The sequence below is a fragment of the Labrus bergylta genome, chromosome 21 (genome assembly GCF_963930695.1).
Source record: "Labrus bergylta chromosome 21, fLabBer1.1, whole genome shotgun sequence".
In the NCBI taxonomy this organism is placed as follows: Eukaryota; Metazoa; Chordata; class Actinopteri; order Labriformes; family Labridae; genus Labrus; species Labrus bergylta.
In genome coordinates, this window is record NC_089215.1 from 16,577,071 (window position 1) to 16,604,740 (window position 27,670).

General features: G+C 41.7%; 4 protein-coding genes across 5 annotated transcripts; 1 reads left to right on the plus strand and 3 right to left on the minus strand.

The window, feature by feature from the left end:
* Positions 1–1,907: 1,907 nt before the first annotated feature.
* Positions 1,908–3,880, minus strand: LOC136176966 (circumsporozoite protein-like). The gene is made up of 4 exons (XM_029278511.2): positions 3,758–3,880; positions 3,635–3,679; positions 3,468–3,551; positions 1,908–2,855 (listed from the first exon to the last, which is right to left on the minus strand). Exons 1-4 carry the CDS (start codon positions 3,810–3,812, stop codon positions 2,137–2,139), a joined length of 903 nt encoding a protein of 300 aa, XP_029134344.2. The 5' UTR covers positions 3,813–3,880; the 3' UTR covers positions 1,908–2,136.
* Positions 3,881–5,687: 1,807 nt separating this feature from the next.
* Positions 5,688–10,348, minus strand: mrpl38 (mitochondrial ribosomal protein L38). Its single transcript, XM_020640134.3, has 9 exons — positions 10,193–10,348; positions 8,785–8,973; positions 8,527–8,658; positions 8,241–8,443; positions 8,054–8,126; positions 7,858–7,903; positions 6,906–7,064; positions 6,107–6,243; positions 5,688–5,915 (listed from the first exon to the last, which is right to left on the minus strand). Exons 1-9 carry the CDS (start codon positions 10,275–10,277, stop codon positions 5,779–5,781), a joined length of 1,161 nt encoding a protein of 386 aa, XP_020495790.2. The 5' UTR covers positions 10,278–10,348; the 3' UTR covers positions 5,688–5,778.
* Positions 10,349–10,745: 397 nt separating this feature from the next.
* Positions 10,746–20,373, plus strand: trim65 (tripartite motif containing 65). Of its 2 annotated transcripts, none has more exons than XM_065949340.1 (8): positions 10,746–10,827; positions 11,268–11,725; positions 11,875–11,970; positions 13,705–13,935; positions 15,693–15,846; positions 15,975–16,064; positions 16,271–16,488; positions 17,204–20,373. In XM_065949340.1, exons 2-8 carry the CDS (start codon positions 11,297–11,299, stop codon positions 17,510–17,512), a joined length of 1,527 nt encoding a protein of 508 aa, XP_065805412.1. In that variant the 5' UTR covers positions 10,746–10,827; positions 11,268–11,296; the 3' UTR covers positions 17,513–20,373. The 2 variants fall into 2 exon arrangements, with proteins under 2 accessions (XP_065805412.1, XP_020495772.1); XM_020640116.3 differs by having other exon boundaries at positions 10,747–10,827; positions 15,693–15,861.
* Positions 20,222–26,731, minus strand: wbp2 (WW domain binding protein 2). Its single transcript, XM_020640118.3, has 8 exons — positions 26,471–26,731; positions 25,655–25,763; positions 25,384–25,519; positions 25,154–25,246; positions 24,853–25,002; positions 24,597–24,719; positions 23,113–23,189; positions 20,222–21,527 (listed from the first exon to the last, which is right to left on the minus strand). The coding sequence occupies exons 1-8, from the start codon at positions 26,527–26,529 to the stop codon at positions 21,480–21,482; spliced, it is 795 nt and encodes a 264-aa protein (XP_020495774.2). The 5' UTR covers positions 26,530–26,731; the 3' UTR covers positions 20,222–21,479.
* Positions 26,732–27,670: the final 939 nt, after the last annotated feature.

Here is a 27,670-nt window from a genome sequence, read left to right on the forward strand (position 1 = left end):
CTTTTAGAGGTCATGGTGAGTATTTCATTGTAAAATAAAATGTGGTCATCGTTGCTTAAAATTAGGATAGATGCCCTATAGCTGTGGTAGTTATTGGTGTCCATGTTCCAACACTACCCCCAGCACAGCTGTTGTGGCAGAGATTTTGCTTACTTATAATGTGGATTGTAAAGAAAATGAAGATTGAAGATACAAGAGAGAAAACTTTGAGGTCTTCTTCAGAAAGTTTTGAAACTTTTTGTGGCTTTTGAGCAAGAGTGCAGGCTTAACTTCTTCCTCAGTCTGCTGCTTGAACTGGCCTGCACCTACTGTAAGTGATGTGGGTATAACTACCCTTTTCTCTGAGGTCATGAAAAAAATGAAATGTTCCCAACCAATTACATCAAGTTCTTTGAGCTTAGGTATACATGCTGTGGGCTCCACAATCAATACCAAGCCTCCTAATTTATATATTAAATAATATTTAAAAATATGAAGTTTAGTTCTAAATATATCATGACCATTAATTTATTGTCACTATCCGGTTCCCCAAAAACATGTTCTGTTGTAATGCAGTGAGAATTTCAAACAAGCTTTGTATTTATTATGCTGCAATAGATAAACTAAGAGTAGTACACAATTCATTACAGCTGCCATGTGGTTGTACGCTGCTTAAAGAAATGTAGGGAACACTAATGTACCATACATCAGATCTCGATGAAGAAATCAGTCGAATTGAAAATCTTTGCTGATGTACATATTATAATTTGTTGAGAAAAATATAAGGTTACAAAGAAAATACAAGTCATCAACCCATTGAGGGCAGGATTCAAAACCACACCGGAAATCTAAGTAACAAATTGGAATCACAGCCTTTGTGTGAATTTAATCTTCATTGTGTATATTTCAGCATCTTAGCATGCCTGACCCTGATGAGTCAACAGATGCTGTACTTGGGGATCTCTATTTTATTGACAATGTGCTGGGAGACCGTAAACCTTCTTGTGATCACATGTATTAATAAGCCACCCTGTGGGGATCTGGACTTCCTATGCAACCTGATAGGGCTGCAGTTACCACCTAATGCTACCAGTAATAAGGACAGCAGCAGAACACAAAATTGAGAACAGTCAGGAAGGATAAGGAGAGAGCAATTGTCTGCAACCACCACATGCAAAATCCAATTCCTTGGGTTACCTTGATTTTTACTCTCCATTGCACCAGTTACTTTCATTTGCACCAAAGCAGGTGAAATTTATTAATACACTGATAGGTTGATATCCCTTCAGTTTAACTTTGTGTTAAACAGTGGAGATTCATTGTTCCTTTCAAACATTTTTAGTGGTGGAGAGGACATCCAAGACTGAAGAGGAATCACAAGTCCCACTGGGAGTAATGTTCCATGATTACAATCTTTGATTGTAACAGAGGGTCCAAATTCAATGCATCTTTTGGGTGACTTTGGCTGATGCTGGAACGGGGACAAATTCTACTCCAGTATGCCCAGTGATGCTTAGGTGAGTCATCTTTGGTTTAACAAGTTTTAATCCAAAAAAAAAAAATAATAATAGTAAAATACATTTCAGCTGGAGCAATCAGCCTGTCTAAATTAATTACCAGGAAATTGAGTTTGTGGTACTAGCAGTGCAGTCAGTCAAGTCACTTAATTTTACTGTGACTCCTTAATGCTTTCGGATAATTGTTTTAAAAAATAAATTAAAAAAAAAAAAAAAAAGGATATCAAGTCCCTCTAGACTCTTACGCCAAGGTAGTCTTGCACCTTATCCAAGTTAACTGGAATTAAGGTTGCATGTGACCCAGAATGCTATACCAGTCAAGAGTAACAGGTTATTAAATAAGGGACCAGAGCTGTTGGCAGTGTAATATGTCATAACTCATCTTGAAATAAAACCTGAGGCAGCAGAATATACCATTTAACCATTTTATGTAAAAAGACATAGCAGGTAAATGCAGAAACATCTGTGATGCAAATGAACTCTTGCATGGATCCCACAACCTATTCCCTACTTGAATGAGTCTCAATAGACCAATTCAGATCCTGATTTTGACAAGGTTGACTTAAGGTTTGGAATCTCCAAAAAGTTATTTGAGACACATCTCTTCTGGCCAGCCTTACTTTCTGGTCTAGAACCCCCTTCAAGTTTTCTTAAATTTTCTCTCCATGTTGGGGTTGCTGTTGCCCGACGTAGCGTTGAAGTTGCTGTCGCCCCATGTCGCGTTCCTGTTGGGGTTGCCGTCGGCCAGCGTCGCGTTCCTGTTGGGGTTGCCGTCGGCCAGCGTCGCGTTGCTGTTGGGGTTGCCGTCGGCCAACGTCGCGTTGCTGTTGGGGTTGCCGTCGGCCAACGTCGCGTTCCTGTTGGGGTTGCCGTCGGCCAACGTCGCGTTCCTGTTGGGGTTGCCGTCGGCCAACGTCGCGTTCCTGTTGGGGTTGCCGTCGGCCAACGTCGCGTTCCTGTTGGGGTTGCCGTCGGCCAACGTCGCGTTCCTGTTGGGGTTGCCGTCGGCCAACGTCGCGTTCCTGTTGGGGTTGCCGTCGGCCAACGTCGCGTTCCTGTTGGGGTTGCCGTCGGCCAACGTCGCGTTCCTGTTGGGGTTGCCGTCGGCCAACGTCGCGTTGCTGTTGGGGTTGCCGTCGGCCAACGTCATGTTGGTGTTGCCGTTGCTGTCGCCCTGCGTCACGTTTGTGTGGGGGGTGCGTTCGCGTTTGATGTTGGGTCCATAACTCAACTTCTGCTGTTCCAGCTGAAGATTATTTCCCTTGGTCTTGAGCTGGTTGGGACTGGTCTCAAGCTTCTCCTGAAGCCTCACATGGCCAACTACAGCCTGAGTTTCCACTTGATTGGTTTCCAGTTGTACTGAAAGTGAAGAACAAGTTAGAAATTAAATTGAATCTATTCTTTTTCTCCTAATAAACTAAGCCAAGTTTCTCCACCAGGTTTAGAGTGCAAGCTGTGAACATCTTTAAACGTGCTCTTTTAAGTTTCGGGCCACAGCAAAAGTATACATGAGGATAGCAACTTCAGCAAAATACATGTGGCTGGTTACCACATACCTAGGGCCACTATAGGAATTAAATACATGAACGAGGAGGATGTTAACTACTGGAACTCAAGGGGCGCAGCAAAGTTTAACAACATGTCGATTCACATTTAATAAGATTCTCCACAAACCCGATAACTTGTGTTATCAGACAGGCGACTTCCTCCAAAATATTGTAACGCATGGCCAATTAAGTTTCAATGAGGTGGTTTGGCATAGTGAGAGTAGATAAAACACCAGACAAAATATTAAAAAGGCTCTTTAAACTTCTCATTTCCTGTTTCTACACAGACTAAAAGCCTCTGTAAATACTGGAAGGTGTTGCAAGTTAAGAGCAGTGAATGTGGGACGATGGTTAAATGTTCCAGCATCAATGTTACTGGACTTCCACATCAAATAGACAAAGAAAAACAACATAAATTGTTAACCTTCAGCAGCACGTTGCTCCAACGCAATCTCCTTTAACTGGAAACGTTCAAGGGCGTTCTTTATGGAGAGCTGATCAGACAGATCTGTGGCACAAAAAGATGATCAGAAAGTAACTCACTTAATATTTAGTCACTGATATCATCACCTGTTACTTTGTCCTCCTTACCATTATTCCGTTTTCCTTTTGTGTCAGTAGCTAGCCAACAAGAACCTAAAGACAATGCATTTAGTATTAATCAAATGGGCGTGATACTTGAAGCACAACATACAAAAGAAGAAATATAAATACCTTTGGCAAGCCAAACAGTCAGGACACAAAAATGAAAGACCCAAACAGCTCCCATTGCTTCAATCACCAAGAAATAAAATGATACCTGGTGCACGTGCTTGACTTTATAAAGCTCATCAAGCAAGTGGTACAGCTGTTGCCAATCAGCTGTAATTGTAACTCTCTCTCTCTCTCTTTTTCTCTCTCTCTCTCTCTCTCTATAATTCAAATCAACATATGAACATTGGATCAGTACTGTTAGCACTAGCCTCCTGGCTAATATTAGCTCCCTCTGCCTGGCTCCCGTCAGCCTTTAGAGCTGACTAAAATAAGTTTTAGTCAGCAACACATTGGTGTATACTAATGCAATACATAAGTGTGTGTTTTTGTTGCTTTTAGAGGTCATGGTGAGTATTTCACTGTAAAATAAAATGTGGTCATCGTTGCTTAAAATTAGGATAGACCATGTTTTTTTGCAAACCTCCATGGGCCCTCCCCATGTGACTGGGCACCGACAGCTTTCCCTTTCATCCCCTCTTATGGCCAGCCTTGCATCTACTCAGACACAATTTGAGGTCAAATCTCTGCAAATATTGATGTGAGGTCACCAACCTCCATGTGCTTACAAGAAGTAAAGGCTGGGAGCCTTATAACGCTTCAGGTGCTTTCCATGTGTTTCTGCAAAAACTAAAACTGTGACATCTAGTGGTTTAAAAGAAATGCAGATTTTACAGATTCCCTTTCATAAAAAAAAAACATGGCCCTACTAAATCTCCATCATAAAATGTCAAACATAAAGTTTGGAAATAAAAAGTACACAGTGTGCAGGAATACCACCCTGGACAAATATTGACAAATTAGGTTAACTTATTGTTTTCTAAAGACAGTAACTGGAAGGTTCTACTTAAAGGAAGGCATCACTTTTCTATACTTCTCTTACATGCAACCTTATTTTACACAGATACAATACTCTTTAATACCAACATACACAACCTTAATAGGGATTCCATATCCCAAAACCTTTATTAGAGCGAAACACAAGTTTTGATACTTTTTGTGGCTTTTGAGTGCAGGCTTAACTTCTTCCTCAGTCTGCTGCTTGAACTGGCCTGCACCTACTGTAAGTGATGTGGGTGTAACTACCCATACCCAAGAATGACTTCCTAAAAGATCTGGAGATGTTTCTAAACACTTCTTCACATTATTTCTGGGGAAGGTAGTGCCCAGAATTAACATTACGGATTAAATTTGTAAATTTACGAGAACAAAGTCGCTAATTTACGATATAAAATTTGTAAATCGATTTAAATTAGGCTAAGTATTATTCTGAAAGGTTGTATTAAAACAGGGGACATCTGCCTGCACAAAAATGAAGAAAGGGGAAACCTCAGAGCCATTTATTTCCTATGGCACAAAAAAAGTCAATTTCCTGCAAGACATAACGGGTTGTTGTTTTTTCAAAAAAGCCCCGTTTGTTGCAGTATCTTGTCAGGATCCTGATAGGCTACTAATGACCATGTGATGCTGAACGTGTAGTTCGATATCTGTGTAAGTAAAGCCCCAACTAAACTAATTGGATATTTTGAGAACAGCTTTCTTCTCTTACAAGTTTATTCTCATAAATTCATGACTTTAATCTCAAAATCTCAGATTTTCTTCCCCCTTACTGTGGCACTAAAAGGCTAATCCTGTGTAACATTTACATTAAATATATATTAAAAAAAGGTTTTAAGTATGTTTAGTAAGCTGTGTTCACTTCATGTCAGTTTAAATGAGTACCTGAGGTCATAAGTGGTGATGTCCGGGTACATCGGACAAAGAAGGTTGGAGGTCACTCCAGAAGAGCAGCTTCTGACTTCTCTGACTTCACCTTCACCCATCTTTTGAATACAAAGTTTTTTTTTAAATATCATGCTTACTACAAGACAGACTTTCAAACCTTCAGCATCAATTGATGCGAGTACTAAAAATGCTTTATTGGTTTTTACATAAATACACCAAACACAATTTCCGATGTGAAGCTCTTTGAATGTGTTTCATGATCAATAGATTCCAAAGGTGTGCTCTTTTCCACCTCTGTATCTGTCCAGGTAGCGTAGCGGCTGTCCATGAGGGTACTTGACCTGTGGAGGGTGGTACACTGGAGGCCGGATGAACTCAAACACCGGCTCCCTCATGTCTGCAGAGAATGAAAACAACACTCAGGCGTTATTATTCAAATACAGACTGTCACACAGAATATTTTGTCCTACAATCTAGGCAAGATACATGTCTGGAAGTGCATGTCATGAAAACATTTTTATTTTTTTTATTTGTTTGAATACATTGTAAGTAGAGCAGGGTCTGTGAGAATCAGTGTGAGCGACTCACCGAGTGTGTCGTGGAAGGTGTTGGTGACTGATTCGTCCCACTGGCTCTGAAAAAAGGCCAGGCCTGCAGGTGTCATGTTGTCCTGGTGTTTTCTGTAGAAATCCACAGTCTTGAATGTACGATCCACCAGAGAGTGGCTGGGGAGGAAAGGCAACATAAGCTAAGTGACTTTGTTTGTAATTAAGTCGACACATTTTACAACCACTTCTGATGACACTTGAACTCATATGACTTGGCTTTATTACATGAAATGTCCCTTTATCTGCAATGTGTTTTTTCATATGCTAATGACAGGGTTGATATGCAGCAATATAAGAGCTAAGCTAAGGGTACTCATTGGGTACTCAAGTTAAGCTTGAGTGGTTGGAGTGAGTTAGAACTATTACAGAGCATTTGAAGAGACTTTTTGAAAAATTGAAGCCGCTGAGAGGCTGAGATTGGGCCTAGTACCTTTTCCCTGCATTATGAGTTAAGAAAATAAGTTTGACTTTTAATTTATTTTAAAAAAAGATAGTTGACTTATGATGACATACATTGACTCAAAATCAAAGTAATCAGAGTGAGCCAAAAACAATAGTGGTCAACAAAAACAATAGCGACCCAGCTCACCCTCTCTCTTCCTCTGAGAGTAAAATGTGAACGGGTGAGTTAAATTAAAACAATATCCCCACCCATATCATGTGACCAGCTTTCCCCCTACTCCATGGCTCTAACAAGCACTTATGTTTTGCAGTAGCGTAAGGAGAAGTTTAAATCAATGACATCATCTTCTCGTCCGTGTGGTGAGTGTATTGCTCACCATGGCAATGGTCTGACGTCCTCCTGGAAGTCGATGTGTCCCTCCTGCTTGAAGAGGACGTATATGTAGCGGTGGAAGCCGGTCCCTTTGGCAGGAAAGGGGGGCAGGTAGTGACACAGCTCCTCTCCGGCCTGCACTGCTCCTCCAGGTATGTTTCCTCTACAGACGGACACACACAGGTGGTTACAGGCTGTAGTGGGTAAGACTCAAGAAATCTACGGTTATGTTAACTATGGAGGGTTAAATAAGTGATAATAGTAGAAGTGCGGTAACAATAAAAGTTGCCTCATAATCGATACATTTTGCAAACTTTTACTTGATATGGATAGATCGTACAGTCTACTAGAGGTCAAAAAGCTCCAAAATCACTTGTAGTATGATGCTCAGTTTTAGTATCATGTTAGACAGACACGTTTTGGCTTGTGGCCTTCATCAGGGTCATCCATTCTACAAGTGTTGCTGGAGCTTTATGACCTCTTCAAGCCTTTCCCTCTTCATTCACCTAGGTAGTTGGTGAAGTTGTTTCAGAAAATCCCGCTCTGCTTCATACAGCCTACTACACAGCAGAAGTAGAGACTTGAGTTTGTCTGCAGTCTCTGACTTGCATGTGAACTACACACGAGGGAAGGAAAAACAAACCAGCTCCCAGAAACAAGCTGGGATGACATTAGCAGCTTGCAGACCCAACGAAGAGCTTCTATTTACTGTCAGAACCGTATTTTGATGTTGAAGTTAAGACTCATTTTGTTTCTTCAGGCTTCTGTCATTATCACAACATGTTGTGACAAATTATTACACTCAAAGAAGTGGCCCGCAATAAGTCGAAACATGAACAGAAACCAAGTCGTATTGCAAAATATACCATGATGTAAAACTTAAAATTGTCCTCTTTTTTTTCCACACCTCCCCTGTGAGAGCACTTCGGCCAACAAAACGTAGTAGACGTACTCACACTAGCCAGTGAATGTATTCAGCCTCATTATCCAGAAGATGCTCATCTGTGAAAGATAGAAAGATTTCTTTCAGTCCATACCGGCTGACGATTCATTTAGACATCTGTGTTGCCTCCTTTTCTTGAAGACAGCTCAGAGAACCTCTGGTAATTACAATCCAGGGATTCGGAGCTACTTATTAAAGTTGATGCTAACCTGGACAAGTGAGCAGAAGAGTCCACATGGAGCCCTCCTCTGCATCAAAGCTGATCTGAGGGACGGATGCCGCCTGAAGAAAAGAGCAGCCGAGACTAGGTTTAGAAAACAGTTAAGGCAGACATATGAAGGTGGCTACAGAGCAGAAAAGGCACTAGATTAAAGCTTTGACGGTAATTTAACGTACCTCAGTAGGTGTCAGCCGATTACCATAATACACTTGACGACTTTTGTCCTGGCCATAGCCGACGCGGAGTGGGACTTGAGGTAGGAAACAGGACATGGGGAAGAGATCCCTGAAGACTCCGTAGTGATCTGCTACTCTCTTTATTTGAAACGGGCCGCTGCTTTTCTCCCAGGCCTCCTGCACACGCTCAAGAGGGATCTTTACTGGTGAGACAAATAGAAAGGTTTATTCAGTTATACTTCAAAGCTTTAGTATTGAAGGATGGTGAAGGTATGCGAGAGCTTACAAGTGCAGAGACGGGCGGCCCTCTCCAACTCGACATTCTTCTTGTTTTGCTTCACCACCTGCTTCCTCTCCTTCACTTCTTTGGTCCTACTGGGTCGATAGTATGACAGTCCAATGTCCACTCGCTCAGCACCTGCAAAATACCAAGAGTCATGTTAACTGAGAACTCAACAATTATTTTTTTTGTTATTGTGCTGTGAAATATTCACGCCGCCACAGGAAAACACGTCCAACACTAGCTTCCTCCTTCATTCCTCACCATGCTCAGGATCAGCTGCTTCCACGTAGCTCCTGAAGGTCTTCCACCAGGCAGGTTTGTTATCCACTTCTTTAGCTTGTCTGAGGTAACGAGTGTAGCTGCGATACTTCTCTACTGATTCCAGGTTTTCAACATCAACGTCCTCATTTGGCATTTTACCCAAAGGAGCCCTCCGAATGCAGAGGAATGCTGTTGTACAGAAAACACCCCCAAAGGTTAGCTTGTAAATAACACACAATCATCTCTTTAATCTTTTTAATCATATGTGTATTTACAACAAACACAATAAATATGATATCATTTTTACTGTCAATGGTCACTGATTTTGGCTTCCCACAATCATGGAAAAACAAGATGATCGAGGTTAAGTGATCAGCAATGTTGTGCTCGTTAAGATCATATGTTTTGTCATGAGGGGTCAGTGTATCAAAGTGTTTGTTGTTATAGGCTACATCACCACTATCTTTATTTTTGACATTTGTTTACTATATTATGTTTTATGTTAAGAGTGTTTAAGTTCGATTAATGAATGTGATGTAGATGTAAAATCAATGAGTAGCCTAAACATATTTAGTAATCGAGGTGTCAATATCAGTCATAACAATCGTATGATTGATGCCATAATAAGACAGACAGACAGACACACACACAGACAGACAGACACACACACACAGACAGACAGACACACAGACAGACACACACACACACACACACAGACAGACACAGACAGACAGACAGACAGACACACACACAGACAGACAGACACACACACACACAGACAGACACACACACACACACAGACAGACAGACAGACACACAGACAGACAGACAGACACACAGACAGACAGACAGACACACAGACAGACAGACAGACACACAGACACAGACAGACAGACACACAGACACACAGACAGACAGACAGACAGACACACAGACACACACACAGACAGACAGACACACAGACAGACACACAGACACACAGACACACACACAGACAGACAGACACACAGACACACAGACAGACACACAGACACACAGACAGACAGACAGACACACAGACACACACACAGACAGACAGACACACAGACACACAGACAGACAGACAGACACACACACAGACAGACAGACACACAGACACACACACACACACACACACACACACACACACACACACAGATAATTACTTAATGTCCTCCAATTCTTTTCAGAAAATATTTCCTTTCTCATCTACTGCATGACATAATTCAGAATAATTGTTATAATGTATTTTGGGTTTGTCAGAATGACACACGGAGGTCTGCTGTGTTAGTTTACAGAATGCCTTCACAGCGTACATACAGCGCTGAGGCCCTACAGCAAAGTTACCAGATATAAAACTCAAAATAGTTAGACAAAATTATTACAATACCTGTTGTAGCAATTGTCCTCGCATTGTTGACCCCTAAATCTGCACCAGTACGCAATGCCGAAGCGCAGACCGTGCGCAGCGCCATCTTGGAATGAGTTTTTTTTTTTTTTTTTTTGAGAGTACGGTGGCCAGGAGGAGCGGAAAATGTGTGCGCTCAATATTTACAGTCTGTCTATGATGCAGTAGGGGCCCTAAGGAGCTGCTATGTTTAGTCCAGCTTCAGTTACTGATGTTTAGCTGCCATTGCCCATTCCTGAATAATTTTGGTGGGACTGTATTTGCTTCTATAACATTATCTATTTAAGAAACAAAATATGTGTGTTTACTTTTAGACTGTTGTCGGTCTCCTAGAAAGAGATTGATATAACAAAGATGATTAAAATATATAAAGATATAAACGTCTTAGTTTTTGTTTTATAATAGATCATTAGTTACTGTTAACCAATGTCACAATTCAGTATATAAATGTCTTTAAACGGTCAAAAGCACTGTTACAAATTTAGTGTAAAACTGTAAAAACCCATGTTACCCGTTTTTTCCGTCGACACGCGAAGGCAGCATTTGTGCGTCTGACGTCATCAGTGAAGCTTCATTTGACGCTCTTCAGTGTTCTCTCAGATGCTGTGCATGAAGTGGTAAGAACAGATACTGTATCGATAATTGTATCACATTTATGCAGTGGGTTTATTCATTTCCGCTATTTTACAGTTAAAATGCGAGGTTATTTGAATATATTGTCCATTATTTATCCCAAAAAGTAACAGAAAACGGATACAGACCCGATCCCAGGCTAAAGTTGGCTAGCGTTAGCTATTCATTCCACTTGGCTAGGTTATTATGTGGTAGCCGGTGTTGGTTTGGGCTGAGCTTTGTGTTGCTGCTTATTGTTGTAGGACAGTCTGACCAAAGACTTTAACAAACACTGGGTTATATAATCTGTCTTCTCTTCAAATCCACAGTGGCTAAGCAGCTAAGTTACATGACAGCTATTGTGTGATAGAGATGTAATACACTGATGTGTTCTGTCACATCATCAACAACATATGTTCTTCTTTTTTTCTTTTCTTTTTTTTAGGGGGAGAGGATTCTGCTTTTTCTTCGGAGATGGAGTCTCAAAATTCAAACCTAATGTGTGCCATATGCCTGGACCGTTTCCGAATCCCAGTAACCATCCCCTGTGGTCACACCTTCTGTCAAACATGCATCACAATTCACTGGGACACCAAGAGCAAGTCTGACATTGGACCCCAGTGCCCCATGTGCAATGAAAAGTTTGCCTCCAGGCCCATCCTCAAGCGTAATGTGTCTCTGTCAGTCCTGACTGAGGCTGCGAACAGCACAGGGCCCTCCAGTAGAGAGTCACCGATGAGGGGGAGTGAAGGGGCCAGAGCCATGCTGCTTTGTGATCGCCATAAAAAGCCTCTGGTGTATTACTGCAGGCAGGACAGGATGTCTGTGTGCTGCGAGTGTGGCATCTCTGAGTGTCTGAACCATGAGAAGGTCTTGTTGGAGGTGGAAAGGGAATATCAAGAGGTATAATAACACAGGGTCACCACAGCTGCTTGTTTTTAGCATGGATTGTCGCACTAGTTATTACACACTTTACTTCAGTACCACAGTTGCACACGCATTCATTGTGACTTGGTGAAGCCTGCTGTCTGAAATTCTGGTTTTCTTTACAGATGCTGCTAGAAAGAAAGCATAAGGAGCTGGGGAAACTCATGGAGGAAACGGAAAAGAATATTAAGGACCTGGCTGATAATATCGATCAAGCCAAGGTAAGTTCTGTACTAAAGCTCTATCTTATGTGAAAAGTTGCCTTATGGTCTCACTGTTCACGACTTTGAATGCATTTGCTCTCTGGCAAGTGAGAAAAGAACGAGAAACAAATTCCAATGTTTTCACCTGGGTTCAGGTTGAGTTATTTTGGGTTTTAAAACAGCTTTGACTTGCTTCAATAGATTTTTGTGCGAGCAGGCAGATGCAAAACATTCTGAAATCGTCATCATCAATCTGTATTTGTGTAGCGCCAGTTCATAACAAATGTTATCTCAAGACACTTTATCAAAAAGCAGGTGAAATGCTGCAAGTTTTAGCATAAGGACGATAACAAAACTCAAACTGAATGATTCATTTCTTCTTGTTCGATAAAGTTTTAAACAAAAGTAAACCATACCTGCTTGTGTTTCAAATGGATCCTAGTTGAAATTGAAGCCACCGTTTTCAAGCAGTGTTAGCTCCCTGAGGCTAACCACAGTGGTACGACTCAGCACTTCCTGCCACTGTCGAACAATTAAAAACTATTTTTCAAGACAGCTCATTCATCTCGTTGCAAAAAAAAATGCTGCAACTAAGTTGTTTTCATTTTGTATTGATCTGTTTATTATTTTCAAGGCGTACGACATAGCCTCTAGACTTGCAGCGCCCCCACATCATGGTTATGCATTAAGAAACGTTCAGGTGCAAACAGACAAAGTTTAACCTCAAAAAACAAGTTCTGGTATTGTGGATTAATACAAAGACCAGGAGCCTGAACTACGAAGCAGGATTTGAGGTTAGCGAGGTTTTCAGTCCTGCGAAGGTGGTTCACTTCTTATCTGGTGGGTATATCGCCATGGTAACTTGTGCTGCACAGCTATAACCTGCTCTGGAACAGGTTTAGTTCGAGCTAAGAGCTCAACCTGTGAAAATCTCCGCCCACTGACCAATCAGATCTCTTGATCGGGGAGCTCTGTGAGCTGATCCGAGAGAGGGGAGGAGGGAGAGAGAGCGACCAACACTTCATGTGTCTGGCATGATTTAACAAAGACTGAAAAAGCACCGGAGCCTTTAGTTATGTTTTTAAGATGTAAAATTACAAATAGCCCTCTTATGGCTTTGAATTAAGCTACATGTTCATATTAATGTTTAGTGTCTCCATGCCTCTCTGTCTGTTATCGTCAGAGCTGCAGCTGAAACTTCTCAAACTGTTATACACGCCACGTGAAAGAGTCCGAGCAACACAATACGTTAAGGGAAAAAAACAGGAGTTATTATAGTCAGTTCTAAGGGGAACTAATGATGGGCAATTTTTTTTAATAAGCCGTAGTTTGCACATTCAAGCTCTGAGATTGTTCCCCTTTTTTTTTTGCCAGTTGTGCCTGCATTTGTTGGTCCAGCTGTAACCTTAATCTTTGTGAGCCTATTTGTCTCAAACGTCTTTACATTTTTAATATAGTTTGGTAGATATGACGATCTGCTGACGGCAGACTCAGTGATGATCGTGATAGGTTAAATGAAGCTAACTCCGCCCCTTTTATGTGAACGTGCTCTTGGAAACGCTCATCAGGTTGACAACCAGCTTCGAGTGACTGTTAAGCACGATCTCTTATGTCAGGATTAGTGAAGCCAGATAACCCAAAGACGCCCTGGGCATGTTGAACTCGCTTCATAGTATAGAAAAAGTCATAGCGATTGGACACAGTTAACCATGTGTTTTTCAGGAAAAAATGACCCTGCATTTTCATCTACAGGAAACTCTTCAGCAGACTTCCACCTGGGTCAATGTCAAGTTCTCCACCCTGATAAAAATCCTGGCTGAGAAGCAGGAGGCCACCGAGCTCTTCATTGAGGAGCACAAAGAGTCTGCCATCGCAGAGGCGGAGGTACGGCTTGCCGAACTTGAGGGACGCTCCCAGATCCTCCGAGATTGTCAGGGACAAATAGCAGCTGTTCAAAGCCTCGCTGACATAGAGCTTATTAAGGTTCGTACCACTCCAGTCTTTACAAATGACACATCATTTGAATATGGAGAGAAATTTCACTGCAGGGCATTTTGTCTGAGGAAAAAGTGACTGTTGGATGTGCTGTCATCTTCTGCTACATGTTTCTACATATTTGATGCTGAGTTCACTTGTTACCCTCCTGCTGTGAGATGGTCCTGATGTAGTCTTTTTAAATATCTGTCCGATGTGAGTTTTTGCAATATGGAAATTCCTCTTGTCAGTGTTGTCTCACTGACTGACAACCAGGATAAGAGACATAGATCTACACTTCCAATCAAAGGTACATTTGTTTTGGCTTAGAGTAAAACACTTAACTTAAGTTCACATATTCTGTTTGCTTAATTTACACTTGTAATGCAACTTTTGTACAAGTGTAAATGCTTGTGAGGGAGCTGTTAGCAAGCTGTTCCAGACTACCAACACATGAAGAAGCCAGAGTGTCTAGATTGTGCAGGCGGCTAGGGGTGATGATCTCAGACTTCACTGCACAGCTAATCAAACCCAACCATGGGAATAGAGTGAATCATTAAGTGAGGTGAATATTCTGCTGCTAGGTGGCGGAAAAAGCAGGATTACACTTTGTGTTTGGTTTCTGTTGAAAGATTTTAAAATGCCATATTCTAGAGAACTGATTATCAATTCCTCATCAAACTCTGCAAATAACTCGTAAAATTACAGCAATTACTTACTGTTTGTAATTTTGACAACTTTTTTTTTATTGAAGGGAAATTTAAAGCTGGAGGGCAAGTCATTGTCACTTCTTTGTTGTGAGTCTCCCAAAGTGCGACACGTAGAGAAAGAAGCAGAGCACTGGAGGTAGACGTGCAGGACAGAAGGGATTCTTTTAGCGTGTTAAATACAACAATGAAGAAGACATCTCATGTGCTTAAGCTGGAACAGGACAAACAGGACATTATTGAATACTGAATTTGATACTGTGGCCAATGTAGAGAAGAAATTGAAATATCTACTACTGCAATGTAATACCACCATTCAGTCCAACAGTCGACTTTTGGAAAAAGAGATTGTTTAAGTTATACGGACATGTCAAAGAGGTTTTTAAAAACTATTTTAAAGACAATTGAATTGCATTAATCTGGTTCATCCTGTAGGCCAATAAAATAAATCCAGCCCCAAATATTACAATGACACATCCTGGTGTACATATAACATCTACATTTATCTTCTTGCTTCTTGTATGTTTATACTTCAACAAATGGCTAAATGTGTTTATGAAGATATACTTAAAAAATCCTGAGAGGGGAAATTCAGTTGTACACTCTGTTGTTGAACATGCTTCACACACATAGGCTGAAATACATGCACAAACAGGATCCTATGGACATGCACTGATGGAGAGATGTCACAGCGAGCGCTCCTAAGCTTGCTCAAAGGCACCATGGCAGTGCTCATGAAGGGAACTGGTACCTCTCCAGCTGGGGTTGGGAACCGGAGGGACACCGTTTCAAGTCCTGATGCGGACGAAAGTATGGAATTTGGTCTGGTAACTGGAGAGGTGCCCGGTCACGTCCTGAGCTCTGCTGAGTTTCCCTTCAGCAAAGGCACGGCACGCCAAACTGCTCGGGCGCTCTTTCATTTGCAGCCCCCCTCACACTGACATCTCTCCATCAGTGCATGTTCACAGGATCCTGATTCTGCATCCTGTGTATTTCCCATCATTAAATGATTAATAAAGTATGTACAGTTATAACATTTCATTCTACATGTTTTTACAGGAGTCACTGCTCATAGAAGTTCCCCGTTTTGAGGATATTCCCACGAATGTGACGCCAAACCTTCCCGAGCGATTGAACGGTGTCACAGACGTCCTGACGCGAGTCTCCAAGCTGGTGTCTGAGGACCTGGAGAAAGCTGTGAGCACAGCTGTAGGTCAGGACAAAGAGGGTAATCTGCTTTCTAAATGTATCCTCCATCTTTAGCCTGGTTTTGTTGAGGACACAACATCCACTGTTGTTTGGGTCTTAGCTCTGCATGTTCAAGCTTGTGCTCATCTGCAGGTTCTCCTCAGGACAAGAGGCCGGTCCTTGCTGTGGTTCCGAGTCCAGCTGCTCCGTGCCACCCTGGTGGGAAGGAGGGCCTCAATGCTTGTAAGTCGTGTCTAACATTATAGACGGCATCTTTTTTCCAAGCATAGGTTATCCCTTTTTTTTTATAATAGTTTGCAAATGTGCAAAACGAAAAGCATCAGTGCTCGGGTGACATTAAAGACCAGCTGTCAAAAACCAGGAAAGATTACATGTTGTAGAAATGAGCTCCTGCCGGAATCTTTCTGATTAATTTCTCGTTTCACTAGATCGATGTGCATTGACCTTCGACCCTCGCACAGCCAACGGACACCTGTGTCTGTCCATGGAGAACCGGAGGGCAGAGCACCTGACCTCCGGGCCACGCCCTGTCCCGGGTAATGCAGCCCGCTTTGACCACACCTGGCAGGTGCTCTGCTTTCAGGGCTTCACCCGGGGACAGCACTACTGGGAGCTGGAGGTGTCTAAGCCATGGGCCTACCTTGGGGTAAAGAACTGTGCTTATCTTTGTGAGAGTGCTTCATTAGAATTCAGGTATACAGGAAATTAGTTGAGAAATTTGCAAGGTACAATTCTTTTTTGATGACAGTGTGTCTGAGAGAAATGGCAGTGAATTAAATGAAAATTCTTACATGCATAAAAGTTTGCAGACTTTGCCAACCTTGTTTTCTATAGCCGGTGTAACAATCAGTTTGACTTGGAGGCAGAAGTAAGCTTTAATTTGTAGGGTTGTTACGACACCAGATTTGATTAGTAAAACAATATTAATACCTTTTTATAAAATCATGGCTAGAAAAATATAAGTCCTACACACCTAATAATGGGTATTTCCTTGTTTTTAATTTCCCCAAAAACTCAGGCACGTTTCTGCACAGTCTGAATTGCACAAATGCATTTGCAACATATTTGTGCAATTTAGACAGTCCTCTCTCTCTTTTCTGTGTGCGCCAGTTTTTTACAAAAAAATATAAGCAATGCTATTGATCATTAGAGTAATGTAGATTGTATCGTTTTGAAACATGTGGCGTCAAAAAGTTTAGAAGTAATCAACCATTTTTATTATTTTTTTCAAACCTTATTGATTTGATTGGCTGATGGTCAGGAAAAATGGAGTGAGACAAAAATCTATTCTAATGTTTGTAGACAGCATCCTGTTACCTTTCTGCTGCACACCACTCACATCCTCTCCCACCTCTCACCAGGTAACCTATGAGACCATCCCGCGAAAGGAGAAGGGCAAGAGGTGCATGGTGGGTATGAACGAACTGTCTTGGAGTCTGCAGCTGGACGAGCATCAGCTCAGCGCCTGGCACAACGGCCGGAGGGAGACTCTGGTCAGCCACTCCCAGCACAGCCGCATCGGCATGCTGCTGGACTATGAAGCCGGGACGCTCACGTACTACGGAGACGGGCAGACCAGGCTGCACGCCTTCCACTGTGCCTTCACCCAGGAGCTGTTCCCAGCCTGCTGGATAGGAGAGGGTGTCAGCATAACCCTCTGCTCCACATGAGCTAACTCAGAAAGAAAAGGGAAGGAAGGAGAAATAAGAAGCACTATGAAACACGGGCACTAGTTGACTCAATGTTGAAAAATATCCCTTTAACATCAAGGACATTTTTTAATCTTCTATTTCTTTACAATGACTGCCTGAATGAAGAAGTGACTGTGAAGGGCTTTCTCCCCCCGACGGACTATCTTCACCTTACTCCATGTAATATCATAGCTAAAGAAATGGTAACAAGCTCTTTGTCTGTAAGGCAAGAACTGAGATTCTACAGAGATGCAGTCTAAACATTTTATTGCCACCTATTTTCATAACTGCCTATTGTGAGAGCTTCTTAAAAGAAGTATTTGTAGCTTTCCCATGTCTTACATGAGAGGATATGAAGAGCCGTTGACTGTTGAACAAAAAAATACATTTTGAAAAACTTCCCTAGCTCTAGGAAAATTGCTAAAAGCAACTGTTTGCTTCTTTTAACCCTTTTTAAGATTCAACAATTAGAACACTTCAGAGGAAAACACTACTTTGTTTTGTTTTGTTCTCAAAGTTGACATGACGCACATTAGATTTTAGATGATCAAGTCTGCATTCAGTTAGAGATTGAACAATCTCTTCACCTCAGTGTGTCAGATTATTCTGCTTTTACTTTCACTCCTCTTTGAACAACTGGGACACTTCGTGTTCCTGCAAGACGGTGAGCAGATATTTCAGGGTGGCTTACAGGCGTATGACTAATTATGACATGGCAGGGTTTCATTTAAAAGTATGCTTTTAAAAAGGAGTTCATGAGCAGTTCAGAGGTATCAGTTTGCACTGTGTTAAAAAAAACAAAAGCACTATTTCTACCCTGGCAGCTTCTGCATTACATTCCTGAATTGTTCCAGACACAGAGCACTGTGTGTGGCTCAGGTTCTTTGAGAGGTGAAGGTACGTCCTGCAGACTTGTGTTGCACAAACGTCAGATTTCCCCTGTTACTGGTAACTGTAACTGGTTAGCTGAGCATAAATACTGGTTATATTAGTCCGGTACCACCAGTGCTAACAAATATCACTAATTCACATGTTCAGCATCTTGTTGCCTGGCAACTAGTAGCAATCAGTGGAGAATTCAAAAAGTAACCCCAGCCAGAAATATTCTGACACATAATCTTGTAAAAAAAAAAAACTGACATTTTTACACTTTGGGCTTTTTTCCCTTCTTACATCAACATTTGTTGCCTTTGGACAGAAACACGCCTGTTACTTCCCTTTCCCCAGTCTTTGAGCGCTAACAATTGAGCTAACCATCTTGCTTAAGCTTCACTGAAACAGTAGAAATACAGAGTCACATCCAACTTCTTTATCATGGCAAGCGTGCCATAAGGCTTAGTTCCTCCTGGAATCAAACGTGTTGACCACTTCAGTTTTTTTTTTAATCTAGTCCCATTTCTCTAACATGGAGGTGGAAATAGATCCAAACTCTACCTGGGCCACACAGTTTATGCTCTTGTGTAAGTCCGTGCAGCATTAAAGTGTAAGAGTGTTGGGACATTTTTCACAGATATTTGAAAAGTTGTACGTGAGGAATCGCTCGTCTCAGAGGTCAGGAAATCTGGCACTCTTCCTGGGTTATACTTGGCTTGTTGTTTTTTTGCTCTTCATTTATTTTATCTAATCTCTGGGATTCGAGCCACATAAAAATGGGAGTCAGTTAATCATTTATTTTTTTTATGTGTATAGACATTAAGTTTCTGCAGGGTACGTTGAACATGATCATTTTATTTGACATTTTGCTGTTACAAATATAACACCCTCCCCCCCTCTGTTGAACCATGAACAATGTAGGTGAAACTAAATCTCTGCGGGCTGTTCATTACTACTGACAAAACAGAAGTGAAAATGTCACATCATATTGGGATGTTTGTGTGGATGCACGAAGACCCCGCCTGTACAATCTAGAAGCTGTGATGCTGACAGTGTTGTGATTGAATCTGCTGTACAGTACAAATGTTTTAACCTTTTTTTTTTTTTAAAGATTTATTTTTGGGCTTTTTTTATGCCTTTTTTTTAGAGACAGAATCCGGGGAGGGAGAGAGAGAGAGTGGGCAATGGTTGGGCAATGGGCAGGTTGGATTTGTACCCCGGGCCGGCCGCTGTCGAGGACTCAAGCCTCTTTACATGAGGCGTGTGCACTACCCGCTACACTACTGGCCCCCCCCTTTTTTTTTGAATCACAAGCACTTAAGCATGGCCATGTCCCTCAGAGCACTGAGGTGCATCATCGGTCTTTGGGGAAACTGCTGTGGATTTGCACAAGTTATTCGGAAGCACAGAAAAGAACTACTGACTCTGAGAAGGGGAAAAAGCACATTCCCAGTCTGCTTGAGCCTAAAGACATAAAACATAAGCCCTCCTGCCGACTCTGGAATAGGTTTATGTAAAGTATGCTGTTGCACTGTTCTGTGTTCAAAGTGGGAATCCATTAATGTTGGGGGGGGAACACAGACTGAGTGTAAGAAGTGGACGTAGCACGGTGACGTCAACCATTGGTTTGTAAACTGTTGTTTGAAGTGTCAGAAAACGGCTCCATCATTGAAGATTCAATAGCAGTGACCGGTCTGTAACAGGTTGCATACTCTGCTTTACCATCTAATTTCACTCTAAATCTAACCATTCTTTCAAGACAAAGCAACGTCCACTTCTTATAAACAGTCCACTGTGTAGAAATAAAGACAGCCATTCTTGTTCACATGAATCAAGATCAATTTAATAAAATCCAATCCAATGCGTACAAGCATTAGTAGAGATCATGCTTTGGTTTACATAGTTGAGCCATTTTACATGAATTGTTCAATAAATTAGTTTGAAATAAATAGAGAGCCTTATTATTATTATTATTGTTGTTATTTTACACACAGCCATGACAGAGCAAAGAGGAGCCTGATGCATAGCATTCTGAAAGTGCAAAGAATCAGCCACAGATGTGCCACAGATACAGTATATAGAAGAGTCACAGAGGGAGGACACAATGTTCACATACTGAGGTGATTAGATCAGCTTGAAGGACTGACCTCAGATGGAGAGTTTCGATTCAAATCAAAAGGTGAAGCAGGCTTGCTGCGAGTCTGACCGTGTGTTTTCTTGAATGTTCAGAGGCATGACACAACCGGAAGTGACATCATTGGGTGACTGCTCTTAATCCTTCCTGGCAGTCCGTCCCTCCTATACTGCCCTGGTCGCCTTCACTTTGCCCTAATCCTGGATCAGGGCTTCACTGCTCTAATCTTTGTGGTCCTCATCGTGTCGAGGCAGACACGGCCTCCTTGCAGTCAGCATTGTTTACAAAAGCTTTTTTTTTTTTCTTCCTCTAGCTTTGTGTTCTTGAGAAAATATCGCATTTTTTTTTAAAAGTCTACATATTAAAAGCCTGTACACAAATTATAGAAAAATAAAATACTGCATTCAGATCACCTCGGAATGGATTAGCAAATTAATTCACATCATCTGGTTGTATGTAGCTTCATAGACAGCCATAGAAAGTTAGAGTGAGCTTCACAATATAGCTGAATCTATGGTTTTATGTGGGGGTATAGGTGGACTCTCTCACAGCCAGTCATTGTATTACAGCTGCTCAGGTTACAAAGTTTTTGTCATCAACATTGAAAAAGCCCCCGAAACCTAACAACGTCAGTCTGACCCACTTTCTTTTCTTTCTTTTTTTTCTCTCAAAGATTGCTACCAATACTTCTAAACTGCCTCGAGTAAAGGTGCTTCTATAGAGAACGAAGCTGGTTACATTATAGGAATCATTAGAAGGAATGGGAAATGTTGTAAAGCATTGGAATGAGGAGAAAACTGGAACCAAAAGGAATGAGTTGTCAGGAGGACAGGGAGAAAAAAAAGAGAGGGAATCTGTTAGAGGAATGAGAAATGAGGGGATCCAGGAGGATAGAGATTACAGGAGACCGAGAGAGGAGTATGAGGAGCTGGAGCGGGTCTACTGGTTCTTCTTGTCTTCTGGAGGAGAGTATGGAGGGGGCTTGTCCTACGGAGAAACAACAGTCATGGTTAGAGACAAAGATGTTTTCAAATAATCCATTCTTACTACCGGTAGTTAAAAAAAAATCTCTTCAGCCCTAATAAAGTAATTGCCACGGCAGTAGTTCAATATAAATGGCAAGATGGCAGAAATTTTGTCTTGCAGTTAGGGTGAGCAACTCTGCTAACAACAAAGCCTTAAATGGCAAGTATATGTAAGTGGACATGAAAGTCCAGTCCAACTGTCAAATGCCGTTGTAGACTTTGGCTGCATTCACTCTGAAGCCTTCATTCTCGATTCAGACTCCTGTAGGAATCCACTTATGGAAGTGGCCAAATCTAATTTGAAAAGAAGTGATATCAAGTGACCTGTGCTGTCCACTTTGACATAACAAAAGAATCTGATCTGAGTCACACTTGAGCGGTGTGAATGCAGCCTTTGACACCAAAAGTTTCAGCACTCGATGTGGACTGACTTTTCTGATAACTGGGTCTGAAGTTTTCACAGCACAGAGTTATTTTCATATTTATTACAGGTTGACATGGAAACAATCCCTAAAGGGCCTTTCAGATAGGATGCGGTGTGCGCTGCGCTCGCCGTGGAGTAGAGCTCAGAACAGAAGGGGAGCGCACACGAGTAAAAAGCAACGGCGCGCCTTGTTGGATGACAGAAACGATAGTCGGGGAAATACCGGTAGGGACTTTTTGGATGCACAGTATGTTTGTATTGTCCACTATTCAGTAGAAAGCTCTGATCTTTCTACTGCTAGGAAGGAGGAGACGAGCATGAAGGGAGGAGAGGGTGTGTGTTCATGAAACCCTCAGGGCCCGACATGACCTGAGGCCCGTCCAGTAACGGCAGCTCTATAACGACCACTTCACAAGCACGACACACATTTCTGCTGCTGTTTTAAACACACCTGGTACGCCCCAACTTGTTGGACATTTATTTTCAAACTTCATATTCCTCTCTGGTAGGTCTGTAAACTAAAGCTCAGGGAAGTGGAACACCGTTTTTTGATCCCCTACCCCCCCCCCCCCCCCTTTTGGACGCGAGGATGTGACTTCACGGAGCGCTGCGCCCAAGTTGAAAAATGGTTGACTTCAGTGCAGCGCGCAAGAATGTCAAGCGAGACCTTGCGCTGAGCTCAGCTTGGCAGGGCGCAGGGACCTTATTGCGCGGAGCACAATGTCCAAACATGTCAACATAAAAACAGGGTCAATTTTGGGTCATATGTATAAATTAAAATACTCTCTACAGTTGTACAGAACACAGTGAACAAAAACATTTACTCAAGGCTCCATGTCTTAGCATCTGAGCTCTGTTTTTAATGGAGCTCAACAATAAGGGGATGCACTGTTGGTTGTTTTAACGTGGCTGTTGCCATGTGTGACACTGCTTCATGAACCTTCTGATCCTGCCTTAGACTCAAGAAAACAGATAGAAATCTTACATTTAGAGTGGGTTGTCTTTTACAATATTCTACTAATCACATACGTTTATAATCAACAATTTCCTCTAAACTGTAAATATTAATGTAAAGCCATGGATAAACCACTTGACATGAAATGAGTAATGGAGGGAAGCTCACCTGTGGCAGGTACACATGTGTAGGCGGCAGTGTGGCACAGCTCGCACTCGCTGCTGCCTCGGCTGCTTTGGCCTCGGCTGGGAAAGAGAAAGGGAGAAGAGGGGGACATTCATTAAAAACCGTCTGACTTGTTGTTAGCGGGGTATGCAGTATGAAAACCCTGCAGCTAATCAAGGCCGGACGTTTGGTGTAACTAGGAGGGGAAGAGGAAACACAGGCCAACATAAGAAGGGGTTTTCTCCTCAAATTGTTACAACACAGACATCAGCCAATCCCGAAGGTTTGAGTTTAGAGCAATGTCACAATACTATGAAGACATTTACCACAAGTTTAACCAGTAAATGACTCACAACTTTATCTTTGATTTTCAAACATATCTTCTATAAAGATAGATTTCCTCGCATTAAGGAAGAACGTAAGAAGTTGTTGACAGTGTTTTCAAGTTCAAGACCAAAAAATGGACCATCATGTTTTTTGTTTTTTTTTCACATTTATCAAGATATGGCCAATGTTTGACAATTAACAAACTAATGTTTTAGTATAACGTCACCGTAATCAAAGTGTTGATCAGTGCTGCTACATTAACTGTTCTGCTGAAGCTAACAGAAGACAAAACTCTTAAAAAAACCCTTCATTACTTCATTTGTTAGAGAAATAAATACAAGTTGCAGCTTTTAGTGATTCAAAAGTCCTAATAAGAGCTGAACAGTTAGTCCAATCTGTTACCCGCCATTACTTCATTCAGCATTTTAGTCCCTAGTTTATTAGTCAAGTTATTTTTAGTCAAGGCGTATCTGATTTTGAAAATTGGGTTTCATTGGATTTTGAACTGTTTAAAGACATTATGATGACGGGGCCCCGGATAGCCTTGTGGTTATGTTGCATGCCTTATGTACAGAAGCTACAGTCCCCGTCGCAGCGGCCGCAGGTTCGGATCAAACCTTAGTCCTTTGCTGCACGTCGTCCCCAACTCTCTCCCCCTAACATTTCCTGTCTCTCTTCAGTTGACCTATCCAATAAAAATGTAACAAATAAAGGGATTATGATAATAGTATGATACGGCATTATGATCAGCAATATGTAGACGGTATTATACACGTTTAGTCATAACACTGTAATGTGATACCAGTGGAAGATGATGTAAGATGAAACTGAATTATTTCTTCAAAACCATTTTATTACTCGTACTCATGTTGTCATTAATTTAGTTTTTATTTCCAGTATGAAGACAAATACTTGTATTAATTGCATTGTGAGATTTATCTGTTTTTTTTTGTTTTTGCTTTTCCGCTGTGTCTCTCCCTCAATCCCACTCTTTCAGCCCACCCAGTTGAGGCAGACAGATGTTCACCTGCTTGTTAAAAAGACGGTTTTTCCTCTTAACAGTAAGATTCTTAAACAGGATTCAAACCCTCTATTTTCTTTCCACTTTCATCTTTATTTACACTAGCAGCGATTTTTTTTGTTTGTCTATGGAGGCCCACCTGCGACTGATGAGGGGAGGTCTGGATCACGTGGGGGCTGCTGGCCCAGAGGAGCAGAATAAGGAGGTGGAGGTATGTAGCCAGCAGAGGCATCAAACGCTGGAGGGTGAGGGTAGAATCCACCTGGACAAAACCAGCAAAAAGGACTTACATACAAGTCCAAATGTAGTGCAACACTTTCACACGTTCTGAAGGAGATTTGCGTCAAGAACTCAAAAGTGGTTTTGATAGTTCTAGCAACTATAACAGCCCCTACCTGGGGGAGGAGGGTTGGGGTAGGAGTAACCAGGTGGAGGTCCGGCAGGGTACATCCCGTTAGCAGGAGGGGGAGGAGGGTAAGCATAAGCCCCATTGGCCATGTAGGGGCATCCATCAAACCCTGAGGTCACCGGCTGACCTCTTGAAGCTGCAGGACGCGTGGCAGGAGAGAGAGGAGTCACAATTGTTGTAAATATAATAGATATGTTTCTCTTTTCATTAAAACCAAAAAGAAATGAGCAGCTTATATCTAAAACATCTAACACTGATTAAAAGTCAGAAGGGCCTCCCATACATACCCTGAGCTGCGACCTGCAGCATGTACTGGCCAAACTCTATAGCTCCTCCAGCAGCGAAGACTAGCTTGAATGTAGCATTGCCCTCCCAGCCACCTGCAGGAGAGATAACACAAGGAGCGATCCGTGTAATTACTGTGCGATGAACAAACTGACAAGGGATACTGCATGATCAAGCACCAGCAGGATGACCCAGTACAGTCACGAACCTGCAGACACACCCATGCTCTTACCTCCGGGTTCTGCGCCGACAGTGCCTTTGATGTAGTTGGCTCCTAACACAGGCTGCTTGACCTCACAGCCTTTCATAAGGTAGAAGGGCATCATGAAGGACTGCAGTGCATCTCGCCCTTTAGCCACAAAGATCACCTGGGAGAATACAACAACAACAACACAGCTACTAGTGCTATGTCAAAATCACCAAATGACGCAAAATGTCAAAAAGCAGTATGCACACATGGGGCGGCTAAATAACAAATTGGACAATGGAGTCTCATCTCTCACCCTGTACGGAGTTAGGTAGATGCTGCCCTTCTTGCTCTTTCTGAAGGCTTCGGGAAGACGGTCGGCATCACAGAACACCAGCTCTACGTTATCATAGTTCATCAACAGACTGGTGACATAATGAGACACAAGAACACAATGAAATGATACACCCAAAATATGTACTATATATATATATATATATGATAAATAATATAGTCTGATAAAGAATGTTCGCATTGATAATATAACAAATATCTAAATAATGTATTGATTTTGTTTCATTGACATTATGACTCATACCCTACTTTCATAATCTTGGATTTAACAGCTTAATTAATTAGATAACTGGGTGATTGTGCAACAGTCCAGTTACTAAACATGGCTCATCTGTTTCAAGTCAGTAAATGGTACTATGGTAAATGGATTAGGCTTACATGCCATCTATTGACAGAGCTTACTGGTTGTGGGTGACATGTAATGGGTTTAACATTACACTCCTTAATGTTGATTGATAACATCTGTGATGACTTGGGTCTAAAGTGTAGAGAAATGAAGGCGCTCCTTTGTAAAAGAGTAGTAGTAGAAGAGGCCAGACTGTAGCTTGTAATGCAGCAGCACGATACAGCCATGAAGGTACTGTTGTTAACACCACTACATGACGTTTACCCAGGCAAACAATTACACACACGTGAAGCCTGCTGTGGATAACAACAGTGATGACATAACATGCCAAAATGACTTCAACTTTAAATGATTTTAGAGTGAAGTTGTGTTATTAGTCTGGTTACCAGGGACTGCTAGCTAGCTCCTTAGCAACCCCATGCTACCCGTTACCTTTCACTGTTGTTGATGATCACTCCGCCGGACTCCGAGCTGTTCTGGTTCAGAGTCATTTCGACGGGCCTCCACACTGTCCAAGCAGCAGCGACAACAACGCAATTAAAAGGCTAATCCTCTATGAGAAAACGCAAAATGCAAGGCCTGTTTCGCAACCTCTGTCGGCGTTCACCAGTGCGGTGATAAGGGTTGTTGTGAAAATGGTCCTCCTGTCTGTGTCTCGCTGTTTGCACCTGCCTCTCCCCACGCCCATGTCGTGACGTCACACACCGTACAAAACGATGTGTTGACTGTTCAAGGAACTATTTAACGGTGAAAGGGAAATGTATGTGAATGTTAAAATCAACAAGTTGGTATACAATGTCCCTCTTTGATTTTGAGATTCTCTTAAAGATGATTGTGTATGGAAACCACTAAATTTAGAGAAGTTTCTAGAGGGTTCTTCCCTTAAATCACCGGATGGACCGAGTCTCAGTAGGACATCACTGCCTGACATGGGAAGCACAATTAGATAAAAGACAGTGAAAGCAGTTTTTGATTTTTTTGTTTTTAATTTGTCTGGTCGCAAATATCCCTGTTTTATTTCTGCTTAGGCTTGAAAATACTTATATACTATGTATAATCAACTTTCTTTAAAATTGCAGAACATGTGTTACAGTAATCTGTGTTTTTTATCAGAATTTGTACTTCTTGCATCTGCTGTGGGTTTATTTTTACTGAATGTGTGTTCGTGCATCTGTTTTGTTGAGATTTACATCTATAATAGGCCTATCCACAAAAAAACCTCCTATTGCTTAGAGACATCTTTACTGTTTGAATCTAATTTATTCAAGAGACAGATGATCTGCTCAAGATGATTTACATGAAAACATAACAATACTTTTTTTTGTCAATCAATGACGAACAAACAATTTGCCAATAGGCCATGCTCCTGAAAGTTATTTTGTTATACAATGATTTCTTGGTTATTATAAGGCATTTACAGTAAAGAACAGCACTTCTCAGAATGAGTCAAGAAAGGAGAGCGGTCAGGTTGCAAAAGTACCCGCATGCTTGTGAAAGATGCAACAAGATGCACATTCATGGTGTGGGTTGGCAAACAATACTGGAGGTCTTTGTCTGTCTATTCCACACACACACACACACACACACACACACACACACACACACACACACACACACACACACACACACACA

What these genes read in the sequence shown, in the direction of transcription:
- LOC136176966 (XM_029278511.2), bottom strand. Translation starts at nt 3,812, where the DNA reads ATGGGAGCTGTTTGGGTCTTTCATTTTTGTGTCCTGACTGTTTGGCTT. An exon ending in AAAAGGAAAACGGAATAATG is followed by an intron (nt 3,552 to 3,634) that starts GTAAGGAGGACA and finishes TTTGTGCCACAG; the next exon opens with ATCTGTCTGATCAGCTCTCC. An exon ending in GGAGCAACGTGCTGCTGAAG is followed by an intron (nt 2,856 to 3,467) that starts GTTAACAATTTA and finishes CTTCACTTTCAG; the next exon opens with TACAACTGGAAACCAATCAA.
- mrpl38 (XM_020640134.3), bottom strand. Translation starts at nt 10,277, where the DNA reads ATGGCGCTGCGCACGGTCTGCGCTTCGGCATTGCGTACTGGTGCAGAT. An exon ending in TCTTCTGCTCACTTGTCCAG is followed by an intron (nt 7,904 to 8,053) that starts GTTAGCATCAAC and finishes TATCTTTCACAG; the next exon opens with ATGAGCATCTTCTGGATAAT. An exon ending in CACCTTCCACGACACACTCG is followed by an intron (nt 5,916 to 6,106) that starts GTGAGTCGCTCA and finishes CATTCTCTGCAG; the next exon opens with ACATGAGGGAGCCGGTGTTT.
- trim65 (XM_020640116.3), top strand. Translation starts at nt 11,297, where the DNA reads ATGGAGTCTCAAAATTCAAACCTAATGTGTGCCATATGCCTGGACCGT. An exon ending in ATAATATCGATCAAGCCAAG is followed by an intron (nt 11,971 to 13,704) that starts GTAAGTTCTGTA and finishes TTTCATCTACAG; the next exon opens with GAAACTCTTCAGCAGACTTC. An exon ending in TGTAGGTCAGGACAAAGAGG is followed by an intron (nt 15,862 to 15,974) that starts GTAATCTGCTTT and finishes GCTCATCTGCAG; the next exon opens with GTTCTCCTCAGGACAAGAGG.
- wbp2 (XM_020640118.3), bottom strand. Translation starts at nt 26,529, where the DNA reads ATGACTCTGAACCAGAACAGCTCGGAGTCCGGCGGAGTGATCATCAAC. An exon ending in TCTACCTAACTCCGTACAGG is followed by an intron (nt 25,520 to 25,654) that starts GTGAGAGATGAG and finishes GTATTCTCCCAG; the next exon opens with GTGATCTTTGTGGCTAAAGG. An exon ending in GCTGCAGGTCGCAGCTCAGG is followed by an intron (nt 25,003 to 25,153) that starts GTATGTATGGGA and finishes CGCGTCCTGCAG; the next exon opens with CTTCAAGAGGTCAGCCGGTG.